This window comes from Silurus meridionalis, chromosome 24 (assembly GCF_014805685.1).
Source record: "Silurus meridionalis isolate SWU-2019-XX chromosome 24, ASM1480568v1, whole genome shotgun sequence".
NCBI lineage: Eukaryota > Metazoa > Chordata > Actinopteri > Siluriformes > Siluridae > Silurus > Silurus meridionalis.
Genome location: NC_060907.1, coordinates 1,317,697 through 1,334,270, shown reverse-complemented (window position 1 = coordinate 1,334,270; position 16,574 = coordinate 1,317,697). Strand labels below are relative to the sequence as shown.

The 16,574-nt window shown below is 39.1% G+C and overlaps 2 protein-coding genes across 4 annotated transcripts in view; one reads left to right on the top strand and one right to left on the bottom strand.

The window, feature by feature from the left end:
- Window positions 1-763: 763 nt before the first annotated feature.
- On the top strand, window positions 764-5,826 carry LOC124378077. Its single transcript, XM_046837577.1, has 7 exons — window positions 764-895; window positions 2,227-2,493; window positions 2,646-2,978; window positions 3,165-3,206; window positions 3,314-3,409; window positions 3,513-3,553; window positions 4,770-5,826. Exons 1-7 carry the CDS (start codon window positions 766-768, stop codon window positions 4,965-4,967), a joined length of 1,107 nt encoding a protein of 368 aa, XP_046693533.1. The 5' UTR covers window positions 764-765; the 3' UTR covers window positions 4,968-5,826.
- A 2,264-nt stretch (window positions 5,827-8,090) lies between these two features.
- LOC124378002 (A-kinase anchor protein 8-like) overlaps window positions 8,091-16,574 on the bottom strand; it is a 9,344-nt gene continuing 860 nt past the window's right edge. For 2 of the 3 annotated variants that reach the window (XM_046837444.1, XM_046837445.1), the window contains exons 2-16: window positions 16,495-16,574; window positions 15,217-15,526; window positions 13,926-14,040; window positions 13,792-13,838; window positions 13,437-13,470; window positions 13,286-13,345; window positions 13,127-13,161; window positions 12,849-12,882; window positions 12,676-12,747; window positions 11,836-11,914; window positions 11,574-11,715; window positions 10,224-10,329; window positions 9,996-10,126; window positions 9,759-9,854; window positions 8,091-9,625 (exon numbers count right to left, since the gene is read on the bottom strand). The exon at window positions 16,495-16,574 is cut by the window's right edge and continues 70 nt beyond it. In XM_046837444.1, the coding sequence (XP_046693400.1) occupies window positions 8,852-9,625; window positions 9,759-9,854; window positions 9,996-10,126; window positions 10,224-10,329; window positions 11,574-11,715; window positions 11,836-11,914; window positions 12,676-12,747; window positions 12,849-12,882; window positions 13,127-13,161; window positions 13,286-13,345; window positions 13,437-13,470; window positions 13,792-13,838; window positions 13,926-14,040; window positions 15,217-15,526; window positions 16,495-16,502 (2,043 nt within the window). In that variant the 5' untranslated portion in view covers window positions 16,503-16,574 and the 3' untranslated portion in view covers window positions 8,091-8,851. The remainder of the gene's footprint in view (window positions 9,626-9,758; window positions 9,855-9,995; window positions 10,127-10,223; window positions 10,330-11,573; window positions 11,716-11,835; window positions 11,915-12,675; window positions 12,748-12,848; window positions 12,883-13,126; window positions 13,162-13,285; window positions 13,346-13,436; window positions 13,471-13,791; window positions 13,839-13,925; window positions 14,041-15,216; window positions 15,527-16,494) is intronic. The other variant, XM_046837446.1, reaches the window with a different exon arrangement.

Sequence of the window (16,574 nt, the reverse complement as noted above, 5' to 3'; positions counted from 1 at the left end):
AGAGAGAGAGAGAGAGAGAGAGAGAGAGAGAGAGAGAGAGAGAGAGAGAGAGAGAGAGAGAGAGAGAGAGAGAGAGAGAGAGAGAGAGTTAGTAATTGAGTGTAGCAATATGTCTGCAGTGAGTTGTGAAAGGCAGCAGTTGTAGCAGGACAGTCCAGTGGTAGTAACAGAGGACAGTTTGTATATAATAATGTCCCCACATGGTCACAGTGCTGGACAGTGGTGTTGATCTGTTCCTAGTAACTGGACATGTATGGTTTCAGTGTGGAATTCAGGATTTAGAATCCAGAGCTACGGTCATGAGTGAATATAATAAACCCAGAAATCAGCAACTCAGATCATTCAGTTCCCAACATGACTCTATTTACACTGTACAGTAAGATACACAATTAGCTCAACTTTTCTTAGCTAGCTAGTTCACGAATACAATTATCTCATGGACCTTCTGGCAGTTTAATGTTTTAAACCACACAGGACCTCAAATCTCTGAGGATTTTCATTTTGTTCTTCTGAGTCTTTATGAGGAGTTCTGTGGTTTAAACTGAACCTTCTGAGCAACTGATGAATTAAAATGTGAACCTGAAAAATGTTCTAGGGTTTAGCATCAGCTTCTCAAATGTATACAATCTGTCCATTTCTCTATAGGTCAGCAGAGATGATGCAAGTGTTACAACATCTTCAGTAGGAGGTCCATGAGGTTGAGTAACTTGGAAACAGCAGATTGGCAAAAAAAAAAGGAAATAATCAAAGTGGAAATTGAGACGGATGATATTTCATTTTAGGGACAAACTCAAAAGCATTTCAGGCAGTAACACGGCTGGAAAAAGTTTTTATGAAGCTGAAGTTCAGTTCAGGATGAAGATCTTTAACGTCGTCTTCTTCTACCTGATCTCAGGTCAGTTACTGTAATTGAGATTCAAAGCTACATTTAACTGTGTGTGTGTGTGTGTGTGTGTGTGTGTGTGTGTGTGTGTGTGTGTGTCTATAAAAAATAATTGTTAGATGGTGCTGCAGATAAATTCTCTAAAACTGCCAAAACATGAAAAATGTAACAAAAACGTGTTTTTCCGTGAGTAGTAACAGATGCACATCCTCTTTTATGTTAAATCTGAGAAGTGGTAAAGCAGTGGTTAGAACGTCTGCCATCTGATTGGATCATCATTATAACAGTGAAGAACACATACTTTACATGGCCAACATTTGTGGACATCTGAGAATAAGTTCGGTGTGTGTTTCTTTATTAAAATCCCATTCCACAAGTCTGATTTTTGGTTCTTCAGAGGAAAACGCTCAGCAAACTACAGTATGTTTTAGAGTTTTCGATTAGTCTAATAAATATAGAATTTATTTCTACTGTATTATATATTTAACAACTTAACAGCTTAATGGAGAAATATTGATACTTTATGCAAATGTATGTTTTTTATTAGTGAAACCAAACTCAACATACAGCATGAAGACTAAATATTCTTGTAAACCTTTTAAAGTAATTACGGTGTTTTAAATGCTCTGTTTCCACACGGACGGTTTTAATCGCCAGATGTGAGCATCATGGTGGATTTTGATGCTGATTTGAGATTCAGTGCATCAGTAAAACAAATGTTTAGTGATTCAAAATAAACCTTTGCTGGAGTTTTTAGTTTTTAGTTTTATATATATATATATATATATATATATATATATATATATATATATATATATATACACTGCATGTATAAACCAATCAGCAGGCATTCTTCAGCAGTTTGCGCTACCGGAGATCGTCTGTTGGATCGGACCACACGGACCAGCCTTTACTGTTGTATATATCAGAACCCGAATACTTTATTGAGCCCATAGGAAAATTGTTGAGTTGCAGTTGCTTATAGAAAAATGTAACTAAAGGTTAAAGTAAAAAATAGTGAAACTGGAAGAAAAAAGTCAGACTACAATAATAGTAGAAATATTGCACATCTAACAATTATTATTGTTGCACTGGAAATATTGCACAAAATTCTCAAAGATATGAACATTCTATAAGTGTGGTATGAAAATCTACATTATATATATTTATATTTATAATATAAATAATATTTATATATTATCTATATCGTGTATCCTCAATATTGACCAGTTGTTCAACACTGTATAGTTTGATGGCCACAAGCAGAAATGTGTTGCATTGTGGTTATGTAATTGTGGTTATATTATTGTGGTTATATAATTGTGACATCTTTCCTTCATTAGGCCCCGTGAGCTGCTATGATGTCTCTGCTTTCATTGGCGGTCAAGTCAAAATCCACTGCTTTCCCAATACCGATGTGTATTTCTGCAAATTTAATGTGAGATCTCAATGTGAGCAAAGACGGATTAATAACGACAGATTTACTTTGGGCGAGTCTAAGGGATCGGTTCAAATGACCATCAGGAACCTGAGCTTACAGGATGCTGGAATGTACGAGTGTGGAGACCAGCGATCGTGGCGTTATAGCATTCAACTAAAAGTGAATAATGGTGAGGAAATTCAATGTATTTATGTTAAGTTTTACAATCATTCAGATTGAACAGATGACCTGAGATTTAGTTTAGAATGTGATTTATTCCTGATTTGCTCCTGATCGCTGAGAGAAACGATTGTCTACTAATTCAGTTTGTGTGATTGACAGATCCATGTTGTACTGGGACACAATCAGTGAGAAGATCTCTGGGACAGAATGTGATGATCAACTGCTCCTATCCAGTAGAGTTCAAAAACAGCTTCAAGTACTTATACAAACTGGAAGGTGAACGTGAAAACCAACTGATCTACACCAGTGGAACCCAACAGAATCAGGAGGGCAGGTTCTCCATTTCCGTTGACGAGAGGAAAAACGTTTTCCGTGTGAACATTAATGATTTGAGAGAAGATGATAAAGGGGTTTATTCCTGTGTATTGTGGGAAAGAGATACATCAGTTGGTTATTACTCCTTTTTCAGAGAAATTCACCTCCAAGTTACTGGTGAGACAATTCTACCATTCAGTAAAGTTATTGAGATGAACGACCCTCTGTAGATGTTGCTCACCACTTTTTGGTGTATGATTTGACTCATCTGAGATCTGTGATGAACCTTTAGGTCTGAAGTGACTAAACTACTTGTGTTTTTATCAACATATGAACATGGATGAAAATGATGGACTCAAATAGGAGAAGAGAATCCAGATGGCACTTTAAACACACGTCACCCTGGTAAGCTGTTACAACACACACTGTGTGAACTTGTGGGTTTGTTCTGATGTCCATGCTGTAATAAATGCTGTACGAATAAGAATCAATTCCTCGCCCTTGTTTCTCAGTCAACACCATCATCAGCATGTGCATCTGCGTGAGTCTGCTGCTTCTGATTGGAGCATTTGTTCTCGTCTACAAACTGAAAGTGAGAAAGACACAAGGTACTACTTCCTATGACACACACACACACACACACACACACACACACACACACACACATAGCCATTTATCATTAACAGTCCATTACTTGTTTTTTTCCTGTAGGCTCTCCCTCTTTTATTGGGCAAACAGAGGGAAATGACTCGGTAAGAAACAACCTTCTGTAACAAGACTTTACTGCATCAAACCTCCTGCTTTCTGAGTTTGGTGGTGAACTGCTTTTGGAGTTCTTTCTGTCTTCAGTGCTGGTTTGCTTGGGACAGCTATAGCTGGAGTGATAACATCTGGACAGGTTACTACACTAGAAAAGAGTTCGAACGATTGATCTGGACGATTTTTGCCATTTTTTATTAATCAGCATCTCCCGATTGTTCTGCAGATAAGTCCGATTATTAGGCAGCAGAATCTGACACACCAAACCGTGCGGTATGTTCTGTGCTTACCTGAGAGAACATCACTTTACAATACCAGCAGGTGGCAGTAATCTGGATTCGCGTCCGAACAGGGAAACCAGAAGAGCTTCAGAGTTTATACCTGTCATGATTGCGCTTCCTGTAGCTATTTTCAATCATGTCAGTTGCAAAGACAAGAGCAAGAATGACAGCGCACATTCGCTAAGCTCAATAACCGATCGGAGTTCTCTTTCTCGCCGGCGAGCTTCGCCAAAATCAGGGCGTAAATGGGGCTTTAAGTTTTTATCCCTCGTTCTTAATTCAGCCTCATATTATTCGTTGGTTACGTCTGATGCTACTATTGGAGCGAGAATGTGAGTTTTTGTAACTGTATTGTTAGCGATCCTTCAGCCAGCTGTAGTTAAGGCTGCAGGTTGGCATGGCAACCAAAACCTGCTAACAAGCGCACTGATTGGACAGGCTTGTGTTGTACAATAAATTTTCATTTGAGCAATTTCCTGTAGCACGGCCTATTAATTAACTGTTAGATGTAATGAGATGAAGGATGAAAAGATGTATCGTGTTTTAGCAATCGGCTTCTAAATATCACCTGGACCAGAAAAAAACCCATATCGGTTAACCTCTACACCACACACCTTTTTACCTGTATTATGCAATGAACAGGGAACCAAAAGTCTACTACAACTAGATAACAGAATAGGTGTTAGTTTGTTTTGATAGGTGCTGGCAGTTCCTCTGTAGTTCCTCTGTAGTTCCTCTGTAGTTCCTCTGCAGTTCCTCTGCAGCAGTATTTTCAACTGTCTATTTTAAGCAGTTTACATACTGAGGCACTAAACTGTAAACTCTGCCTAGTGTTGCTTTGATGGTTGTTGTGTGTTTACTGGAAGTCTTCTCCCCAGCGTGGAATGTTTTATTCTGATTTATTGTTGTTGATGTTGTTTGGTTTCAGGCTGCTGCTGCTGCTGCCGCCGCCGCTGCCACCAATAATGATTATCAAAATAGTCCACCACATCGTCTATCGGTCAGCATCGTCTACCAAAACCTGACACCCGACACCAGCCAATCAGACTCCGTGTACCAGCATCTAGACCCAAATGCCACCCAATCGTTCTACCAGAGACTCAACCCAAACACCACTGGAAACTAAATGGATCTTATTGAGTTGGAGCTTAGCTTTAGAATTTTAATTAATTCATATGGAAAGCTCTGATTGGTCCTAGTATTGTAAACATGAAATAAAAAATTACATGTTAAAATGTTACATTCGAGTTCAATATAAATCTGCAGTCAGTTTGGGGTCCGAATAAATGGGGGCAAATGTGAAGAATTTTTACTTTGCTACATTTATATAACAAGGTGTTAATATACTTGACAAAACCTTACCTGGAGCTCCAGACTGAAGAGCAAATGAAGCCATTTTAAAAAGGACACTGAGAAGGTGGTGAAGAAGGCACATTAACCCCTTTCCACAGAAGAAGAAATTCAGATTGCCCTCTCACCTTCTTCTCCATCGAAATCATCCTGACATGGAACATCTCGTCACAAGTAGAAACACCACCAGTTTGAACATTTTTCTGAGAAGCTGAATGGTTGGACACCAGTGAACATCTGTGGAACCTGGAAGACTCTGGTGATGCAGAGTGAATGCTAGGAGGACAACAAGGACTCCAGACCGATCAGATCCAATTCTGTACAAAGATCTACACAATCCTACACTGAACTCACCTGTAATTTGTGTGTCTTCCGTTTTGTTTACAGTTTTGTTAGATTTCACTGTAAAACCTGCAAATGTATCATTCAGAATTGGAAAAATAGATGAAGTGATAACAGTGCACCTGCGTAGATGTGAATTAGATCTAAACAAATTGCCAGTATATACCAGTGTGGTCATTAGCGTGTTTACTGCATGTGGGATGGTGGCCATAACATGAATATTACATTAGCAGATCTTGCGATTTTTTATAATCAATTATTTAGTGTTTTTTTGTATGTGTTTGCTTTGTGCTATTAACAAATGTTAGACTTTAAAACAAAACTTTGTTCTGTATTTATATTCATAAGCAAGAAAATCCATGAGGTCAAATGAGGTTCTCTTTTTTGAGTCTGGTTCCTGTCAAGTTTTCTTCCTCATACCATCTCAGGGAGTTTTTCCTTCAGTCACCACCTGCTCGCTGATTAGAGATAAACATACAGACGCTAAACTTAAAGCTACTAAACGTATACATTCTAACTTTATCTCTGTGAGCTACTCTGTCCATTGTTAAATGCGCTACATAACTAAAATTGAATTGAATAAGTTATCATGACGTTCACTGACACTTCATCATAATGCTTCAACATCTCCATGCTCTCCACATGGCACAGACACAGCAATGATCAAATTCCCACCATATTTTTGCCTCTGATTCCTACTAAGCTACATGTCAGCTTACATTAGCTAGACAGGTAACGAACTAGCATGTTAGCATGATTTACAGAGCAAATCAATAATTAAAAGTGATTTAAACCCTGTTTTGTACAACCACAAACAGCATTTCTCAGAGATTTATAAGAAAAATCAGAGATTTATAAGATCTTCTGGGTTTGCAACGACCTAAAGGTATGAAGCTGTGGCTAATCAACGATGCTAACAATGTTAGAATACACAGGCTGATAAAAGCCTATTTTTATTTACAAAAAAACCCCCACAAAAGCTATGCTGAATAAAAAAAAATACAAATCACTTAGCTATCACTGACCTTTCCCGACCCCTGAGGTAAACGAGAGTAAATTATCTCTGAGGTAAACCAGAGTAAATGATCTCTGAGGTAAATGAGATCTCTGAGGTAAACGAGAGTAAACAATCTCTGAGGTAAACGAGAGTAAATTATCTCTGAGGTAAACCAGAGTAAATGATCTCTGAGGTAAATGAGATCTCTGAGGTAAACGAGAGTAAACAATCTCTGAGGTAAACGAGAGTAAATTATCTCTGAGGTAAACCAGAGTAAATGATCTCTGAGGTAAACGAGAGTAAATTATCTCTGAGGTAAACGATCTCTGAGGTAAAATCCCACCAAAAAGGGACGGGGTCTCATCCTACAACCTCATTGGTCAAATCTACTGCCAAATACAAGTCCACTGATGCGATTGGTCATCAGGCGAGCTATCACAGCGTTACCTGATTGATCGAAACGATTAACACGGAGACACAAAATAGCGACCGCCATCGAATTCATCATCATAATATAAACACAAGTGAAGAACAATCTAAATAAATCATAAATTTAAAAAGAAAACATGATTTTTTTTGTTACCTCACATAATAGGGTTTTTCTTCCCTATTATGTTATTTCTGAATAGATACTGTCTCGTTTCTAAATTAGGAAAAAAAATCAAATTAATTCATAAAAAATAATAATCGGGTACATCTTTCATTAACAATTGACACTAATTTGTGGCAAAAGATAAATAATTTTTTTTAAATAATTATTATTATATTATAATTATATATATATATATATAAGCACAATATGTCAAAATGAAGGTAACATTTACAAATACATTAAATTCCATTTTTAATTAATAATAAAACATTTACATTACATACATTGGATCATTAAAGTACTGATTATGTATTTATTTTCCTATTTAATAAACTTTAAAGAAAAATTTTCATTCTAATTGAATGCATCACAGAAATGAACACGACGGTATTGATCATTTACAGATGTTTTCTGTAAAAACTTTCTTTCGGTTTCTCCCGTTAGGGGGCGCCACAGCTGATCATCCGTATTCGTGAGCCGCATGTTGGATTTGGTGTGTTTTTACGCTGGATGTCCTTCCTAACGCAACTCTCCCCATTAATCCGGGCTTGGGACTGGCACCAAGAGTGACCTGGCTTGTGCAACCCTAATGGCTGGGGTTGGTTCCCTGACCGGGGATCGAACTGTAACATAAAATCATAAATCAGGAAGGTCTAGTCTTAGTAAGGATGCAGATGTTTGACCGTTCGGTGTTCTTTTTGGATGTCTTGAACCCTACTGGGGATCAGGTGGCACGATTGGATTCAGAAGAACCATGACCAAAGGTGGGCTGTGACCCATAGAACACTCCAGTGCCACATGGAGGCCATTGTTGGCCAGTGCTTACGAGCGTCATGTCAACATTTTTATTAACACAATGAAGTAGTGAACAAACCCAGTCTGCAGCAACCACCAATCTGTGGTCACTTATGTTCTTGGAAAAAAATGTCTTCATGCTTTAAAATAGTAGCTTAAAAACAGTGACAAAATCAATATTTACTTCAGCTTTTATTCATTTGTATTATTGTAACTATTAACTCATATCACATCCTTCATATTTACATGTAATGTACAATTCAGTGGTTTTGTTTGAATTCTTAGTGTCTTTATAATCACTAATAAATATATAGTGCAGGTGTGCTTGATCACCAAACCCTATGATCCAATAAATCCAGGCTCTAGATGAAGCTACTGTCATCATACAGAATGAAGAAATCGAGGAAACGTTCCTATTTCGTTCCCACAACGGAATAAATTTCCTGTGAACACCACTGCTGACGTCGTTCCAGCTGTTCTGAAGATGTTTTCCACATCGACAGCACAAAGACACAGCCAGGTGTGCTTTTGCCAGTGCCTGTTAATGGTCTGTGTCCCGTTCTGAGCATTTATTTATTACTATATTTAACATTTTTAAATAGTAATATTCATAACAATATAAATTATTCATGGCTTGTTGCTGAAATTGTCTGACACAATAGCACCACCTCCTGGTGAGCGATGTGATTGCACAAACTGCTGGTTTGATGGTGGTGAAGTGCTGAAAGGCATCAGACTTGAGAGCAGCACCAGTTTGGTGTGAAAGTGTTCGTGTAAACAAAAGAAGAATAGGGGTTTTTAATGACTATTTATAAATGATACAAACATAACGTCAACTTAAACTCACATAAGATCCAAGAGTTCAAATCGCTCCAGGCAACAGAATCTGAACCGAAAAGCCAAGAGACCAACAACGGGTCAAAACTTCTGCCTCCTAAAGGTATTCATTCTCCTCCTGTTCTTCCTCTCCTAACTCCACCCCTTCCATGTCTTCCTCTTCATCAAGCAAGCTGAAGAGCAACTGTGCCAGGTCTTGTCTTTCAGGTTTCTCTTGAACGTCTTCATTCCTTTTTGGCACTACAGCTGGATTTGACTCTTCCCACATTGGCACTGCTTGTTGCTCCCTCCTGTTCATCACTGCCTCTGTAGCTGTGATCATGCCTTCAGATGATGTTGCCACCTCTTGGTTTTCTGGTTCTCGCACTGTCTCTTCAGCCTCAATTCCCTGTTCACAGAATGGCTCCACCTCTTGGTCTTTCCGTTCTCCTGGTTCTTCATCAGCATTGATCACTCGTTCAAAGAATGGCTCCACCACTTGGTCTTTCTGTTCTCCTGGTTCTTCTTCAGCGTTGATCACCCGTTCACAAAATGGCTCCACCTGTTGGTCTTTCCGTTCACCTGGTTCTTCTTCAGCGTTGATCACCCGTTCACAAAATGGCTCCACCTGTTGGTCTTTCCGTTCTCCTGGTTCTTCTTCAGTGTTGATCACCTGTTCACAGAATGGCTCCACCTGTTGGTCTTTCCGTTCTCCTGGTTCTTCTTCAGTGTTGATCACCTGTTCACAGAATGGCTCCACTTGGTCTTTCCTGTTTCTGACTGCCTCTGAAGCTTTGGACACCTGGTCACAGAAAGCGTCTTGGCTCATCATATCTGGTACTGCATTGGGAACTTCCTGGTTCACTTCAGGCTTATTGGTCACCATGGCGTCCTGGAATGCATTTATGGTTTAGAGCATTGAAGGTCTGTTCTTTATCCAAAAAATAAATCCTTTACTGACAATATGACATGGACCATCATGTTTTTAACCCCCAGCTGATATACAAGAACCTGACACACCTCACCTTGAGGTACAACTTCAATTTCTTCTTCATAAATCTTTCACTGAGGATGCGCTGGGCAATGGACAGCCCCATCTGTTTAGACTCCACCATCATCATCTTCAAGAACACGTGAAAACATACACCATTAGGCTTAACGGAACGCAGATCAGCAACACATACTGTATGAGTGCATTAGGTTACTTATTTAACCGTGTGGTGTGTGTGTGTGTGTGTGTGTGTGTGTGTGTGTGTGTATACCCTGCAGTTTTGATTATGCTCAGGGGACTTGAGGTGTTTCTGAATCAATTGATGCACCATGGGTATGTACATGTTACACGCTACACAGTGAGCTGCTTCCGCCTTCCTAATGAAGTTCTCCATGCTGATGTCTACACACACACACACACACACACACACACACACACACGATAAGACAACTTGCAGTAACTGAAGCAGAGGCAGAGGAAGCTGGAATTAGTCAGAAACCTCGAGTCAGGTCCCGATCTTCATACAGCTGACAGAGGGTCTCCCGGTGATTCTGTAGATGACTAATGAAATTCTCAACATTGTTTTGCCTCTTCTTGAAATGTCCCTGTAGACACACACACACACACACACACACACACACACAAAGAACAGGATGTAAGACAATATTTTAAAACATGAACACTTTTCCTCACTGTTTCCAGTGACTTTCTCAATGGTACAATGGACAACATCATCCAACTATTCAGGACAGTGTGTGACTCAAAACATACACACACTGTTAGTACAGTTAACTGGTTATTTAGACACTGTTAGTACAGTTAACTGGTTATTTTCAGGCTGTTAGTGCAGTTAACTGGTTATTTTCAGGCTGTTAGTGCAGTTAACTGGTTATTTACACACAGTTTACTGGTTATTTACACACTGTTAGTGCAGTTAACTGGTTATTTACACAGTTAACTGGTTATTTACAGACTGTTAGTGCAGTTAACTGGTTATTTACAGGCTGTTAGTGCAGTTAACTGGTTATTTGAACACTGTTAGTGCAGTTAACTGGTTATTTACACACAGTTAACTGGTTATTTACACACTGTTAGTGCAGTCAACTGGTTATTTACACACAGTTAGTGCAGTTAACTGGTTATTTACAGGCTGTTAGTGCAGTTAACTGGTTATTTACACACAGTTAACTGGTTATTTACACACAGTTAGTGCAGTTAACTGGTTATTTACACACAGTTAACTGGTTATTTACACACAGTTAACTGGTTATTTACACACTGTTGGTGCAGTTAACTGGTTATTTACACACAGTTAGTGCAGTTAACTGGTTATTTACAGGCTGTTAGTGCAGTTAACTGGTTATTTACACACAGTTAGTGCAGTTAACTGGTTATTTACAGGCTGTTAGTGCAGTTAACTGGTTATTTACACACAGTTAACTGGTTATTTACACACAGTTAACTGGTTATTTACACACTGTTAGTGCAGTTAACTGGTTATTTACACACAGTTTACTGGTTATTTACACACTGTTAGTGCAGTCAACTGGTTATTTACAGGCTGTTAGTGCAGTTAACTGGTTATTTACACACAGTTAACTGGTTATTTACACACTGTTAGTGCAGTCAACTGGTTATTTACAGGCTGTTAGTGCAGTTAACTGGTTATTTACACACAGTTAACTGGTTATTTACACACAGTTAACTGGTTATTTACACACAGTTAGTGCAGTTAACTGGTTATTTACACACAGTTAACTGGTTATTTACACACAGTTAACTGGTTATTTACACACTGTTAATGCAGTTAACTGGCTCTGTTCCTTGGTGGTAGTGATTAGCATCGTACCTGCAGGAAGTTCACAGTCGGTTCAGAGAGGTGCTCCAACAGGAACTTGAAGTGTTCTTTGTGGAATGTGCTTTCCAAATGTTCTGCCAACTTTTTTCTGTAGAACGAGTGGAACTTGCACACCGAGCATACAAAAGCTACCCTGGTGACCAGTTTACACGTGGAAAAGATGGTCAGTCAAATGGTTTAATAGAAATAAAATAAAGACAGAAGAAGGTACTGAACATTGAACAATTGCTCTGGAGCTGGAGCTGGAGCTGACCTCTGGGCTGTGATCTTCATTCCTGGGTTCCAAAAGTAGGTCTGGTTCTTCTTTTTGGCCTTCTTTTTAGGATTCCTCTCTGTGGGGGAAATGATAAGAATTCATCATTATGCAGAGCAGCAACAACTAATCGATAAAATCACTAATAATCTTGAATAAATTGGTTCTCGCCGAAACGCCGTTATAGATTCTGTTATGCTTTTGTACACCAATGTATATTTTTACCTTTATTTTTTTTATGAATCCTGTTTATATATTTCATTTATGCATTTATTATTTCATTATTATACAAAATGTAATAAATTCTAGATTCTTATATCATCACAATTAAACAAAATATCAGCGTTTTTTTTTTTTTTACAAAAATGGTCAAAACAATGTTTTATCATATTTGATATTGATTATTTAAAGAATGGTGGTCAACTCGCCATCTGCTGCAATTATCAATAAAAATAAATTGATTTACACAAATTGTGTCACCTTTCATACTCAAATGCTGTTTTTTTTTTTCCACAGTAAGAAACAAACCAGCGTGAGTGAATTTGTTCCCTCGTTCACTTTAAAATATCAAATCTAAAGAAAGTTCAACTCAATATTTAGATGGTTTAAAGTACACTTTTATACATAAATACCCTGATTAGAGTTTTATATTGTTATAATAAGCAAAACAGCTTCTTAAAAAAGTGCATTTTTTATCTGATTAATCGGAATAATTATCGTCCGATTAATCGATGATTTAAAAATAAAATCATTAGTTGCTGCTGTATTATTATTATGTGAGCAGGAATGTGATGTAGCTGATGTGACTAACTGTAGGGTGTTGAGGTGAGGGTGATGTACCGTGGCCAGTCCTGGTTCCTGAATGCTCATTACTTTGCCTCCTTTGTTGAGGATCAACTTTTTTATAGGAAGCTGTAGAAGAAGTAGTGCAGGATCAGTGGATTTATAAACAAGTAGCGTATATGGATATATCGACAGATGAATAAGTGGATTAAAAACAGCTGCATGCTCACTATAGCTTTCTCTTACAGCTGCAGATTTGGAGGCCTGGACAGAAAAAAGATATCAGTCAGTTACACTGGTCTTCTGATTTTGGGGACATTATGGACCTTTGAGATTAAAAAGTGATAATTTCTTAAATATTTAGAAATCAGGTGATGAAGGTGCTGAATCACTGATTAGAAGATCTGCATGTCTGATACAATGATGTGTCTGCAACTTTAATATGGCTGAAAATGGCAGGTGTCCCAATACTTTTGGTTTCTTCCAAACCTACTGGGACAGGGGTTACCTTCTCATGGATCTCCTCAGCATGACTTCCTGCACCTTAACAGCAAAACAAGAAAAATGTTCTCTTTGAAAAGCTCTAGAAAATGAATATTAATGGATTTTAATTGTTATATACTATAAATATTCATTTTTGGTCAATCTGGAAGGTGCAGGATGGTACCATTGTCTGAGGGTTGGACCTTCTTGTTCTGAAACTTGATTTTGAGCTGAGGGAGCTCCTCTAAAACACACAGCAGATGAAGAGTCTGGATATATAGTGCATTTAAAGAGGAGGATTTTAGGAGAACAACATGAAGAAGAAGAATGCTCACCATTATTTAGTCCTTCAGCTCCTGAGATAGAGACCTGGAGAGAGCCACATGATGAATCACTGATTATGGAAGATCTGCATGTCTGATAAAATGATGTGTCTGCAACCACATATGGGTGGAAATGGCAGGTGTCCCAATACTTTTGGCGATCGCGTGTATGCAGCGAATTCTATTTCAAACTTTTTAAAACGATTGTTTTATATCATTAAGACTCTGCATTTCATTTCTTCAGCTTTGTTCAACTTTTACACAGAGGACTTAAATGTCCTTAAATGAACCCCTGAAGTGTCCAGATGGATCTTCTGCATCTTCACAGTTCTATTAACAAAAGAGAAGTAAAAAAGGTGGAACTTACAGTTCGAGCTGCAGCTCTCTCGGGTTGTTCCGCCTTGTTCGCTGAATCTTTGGAAAAAAAATCAGAACACGTAAATAAACGTAAACTACTCCGAAGAGAAAGAAAGAGAAAGACTAAAGGCAGAAGTTCTGCACCCTTGTGGTCGCCTGTGGACTCGCACGAGGTCTTGGCGATTTTAAACTTGGGCTCGTCGGCGTCGGTCGGCCCGTCCCTCCTCTTCTTCCCTTCTTGCTCCGGGGGGACCTGCTGCTTTAATATCAGATCCTCAATTTAATCCACTTGTGACGTCGTTTTAAAACCTGTAATGTTCACGTGTGGAGTCAGAACTGCAGGAGTGAAAGCCCAGGAGGTGGAGGAACGGCCCAGACACACATGATTCGTTCAGAACATTCAGAACCGCATATCTCTCTCTCTCTCTCTCTCTCTCATTTCACTCCCTAACAGTAAATAGAATTCTGCTCGTGATTCATTATTATTAGTGTAGACATACAGACTCATAACCTCCCCGGTTACCATAACAACCAGAGGTGGATGAAGTACTCAGAGCATGTAGAGTTTTTAAAGTTTTTACCTTCAAATGTACTTCAGTATCCAAAGTAGTGATTTATTATAACTCTAATGTTCCTATTATCATTTGTATCACAAGATTCTTCACTTAATCACCTCAGTTTATGTGAAAAGACTCGAATGTGACTCTCAGTAAGTTTGCACCTCCAGGGTCGGGGGGTTCAATTTCTGCTTCGGGTTTGTGTGCATGGAGTTTTGCATGTTCTCCCTGTGCTTGGTGGGTTCCTCTCACAATCCAAAGACATGCAGATTAGTCTAATTGGTGTTCCCAAATTAACCATTGTGTGTGTGTGTGTGTGTGTGTGTGTGTGTGTGTGTGTGTCCTGCAATGGACTGACAGCCTGTCAAGGGTGAACCCCGCCTCATGCAATAAACCCCAAAGGTCCAAAAGGTCATCTAAAGCTAAAAGAGTCTTCAGTGGTTTTTAAGACAAATCATGTAGCTGCCCTTTTTCTACTTTTATTAGCATTGAGGCATTTTCATGTGAGGCAGCTTATTTGCTTGTTTATCTCTGGTTTTATGTCTCTCTGCTCTCAATTTGAGTAACTTTTTTAATCTCATATACAGTTTAGGAACATTGAGAAAGAAATAGTTGTAGTGAATTTGTTTTTCCTCCAGAGGGAGCTGCATGAAGTGGACCACCACTAAAGATGTACACCCTTCCTCACCTCTTTCACACTACAGACTACACTATGATCCATTCATAATTTTAATTCAGGTTCAGTTCTCCTTACTGAGTGACGTCACCCAACCCCCCGCCTCTCCGTTCGGAGTGTGTGACCAACAATTATTTTCTTGCGTGTTCAAGTAGTTGCTTTAGATTTGAAAGTACTTGAAGAACAAAAGCTTCTTGTGCACCTTCTCGGTTGTGATGTCGTCAGTGCCACCTGTGCTGTGGAGACCCAACGCTGCCTGAGCTTTATATGCAGCCTTCAGAGCTTTCGATCGCTTCTTCCATAACTTCCTTTTCGCCTTCCTGGTGCTGAAGACAGGCTGTGCCCCGTGGTCCTCCCCTGGAGAACCGCGAGGCCTCTGGGCTTCACCCCCATGCCCAAAGTCTATGCAGCCGTGCTGAGGCAGTTCGTCGTTAGCGAAGTCATCGGAGCCGTAGAAATTCTTCGGGAGGGGATATGCAAAGTGCGGGTCCAGAGGCTTACAGTGTCGAGACCTGCGTGTGGAAAAAGCTCCAATTAGATCAGAAAATAGATCACGTTCTACACAATACATGGCCACGGTATGAGCACCCCTGACTCCTGAACATCTCACCCACATATGCCTGGAACAGAAATTCCAGATATTCTCTCATTGCATGCTTTAATAAGCTCCCAGGGCTTTTCAGTAGATTTCGGGCACGGTACAAAAGACCAGACACTGATGATCTAGGAGGCTCCAGTTCCAGTTCCCCAGAGGAGCTTAAGGCTCTGTGAAGGACACTCAGGTTCTTCTATTCCACATGTAACACCAACAACCATATGTTCAGCTGAAAATCCTAACGCTACAGCCGACTGTGAGTTTGGGGAAGAAACACAGTGTGTTGTGGTCAAGGGGGGAACATACTAATGAGTGAAGGCGTTTCTTAAAGTCTGCTGAAAGAAATACAACAGTTCAGTAGATCAGATCTTTAGAAATGTTCATATTGAGTGTAAAACACACACACGTTGTGTAATAATAGATCCCCTTTGTGTAATACAGATGTGTATAAGCACACACATGTATATACACACATCTGTATCACACAAATGGATTCCAACAAATAGAAAATTTCATCAATTTAATTTGTGCCAATTTAATAAATTACTCGATTTAATCGCTATAATAAAAAAGCGTATAATTTTTTATTTGATTTAAACCAAGCAGCTGTTTAATTGTATAAAACTGGTGTAAAAACTGTTGATGTTCAGAATCGTTAATCAAAAAACTGTTCTGAAAAGGAACAGAACCGAGAGTTAAAACCAGGTTACACCCAGGATACACCCCTGCTGCAGGGTTTCACCCTCAGCGTTACACTACAGCCGAACTGCATGATCTTAATGCACGTAGCATGGTCGAGCTAGCTGTGTGGTCACTGACTGCCAGAACAAACTTCTCATGGTTTCTTCTGACTCACACTCCACAAGCATTAAAAAGAGAAACTACCTGTCCATCCTTTTCTTCTCTTCTCCTGCTGCATGCTCATGTGCTGGTTGATTTTGGTGAGGATGACGTCTGTTCCTATT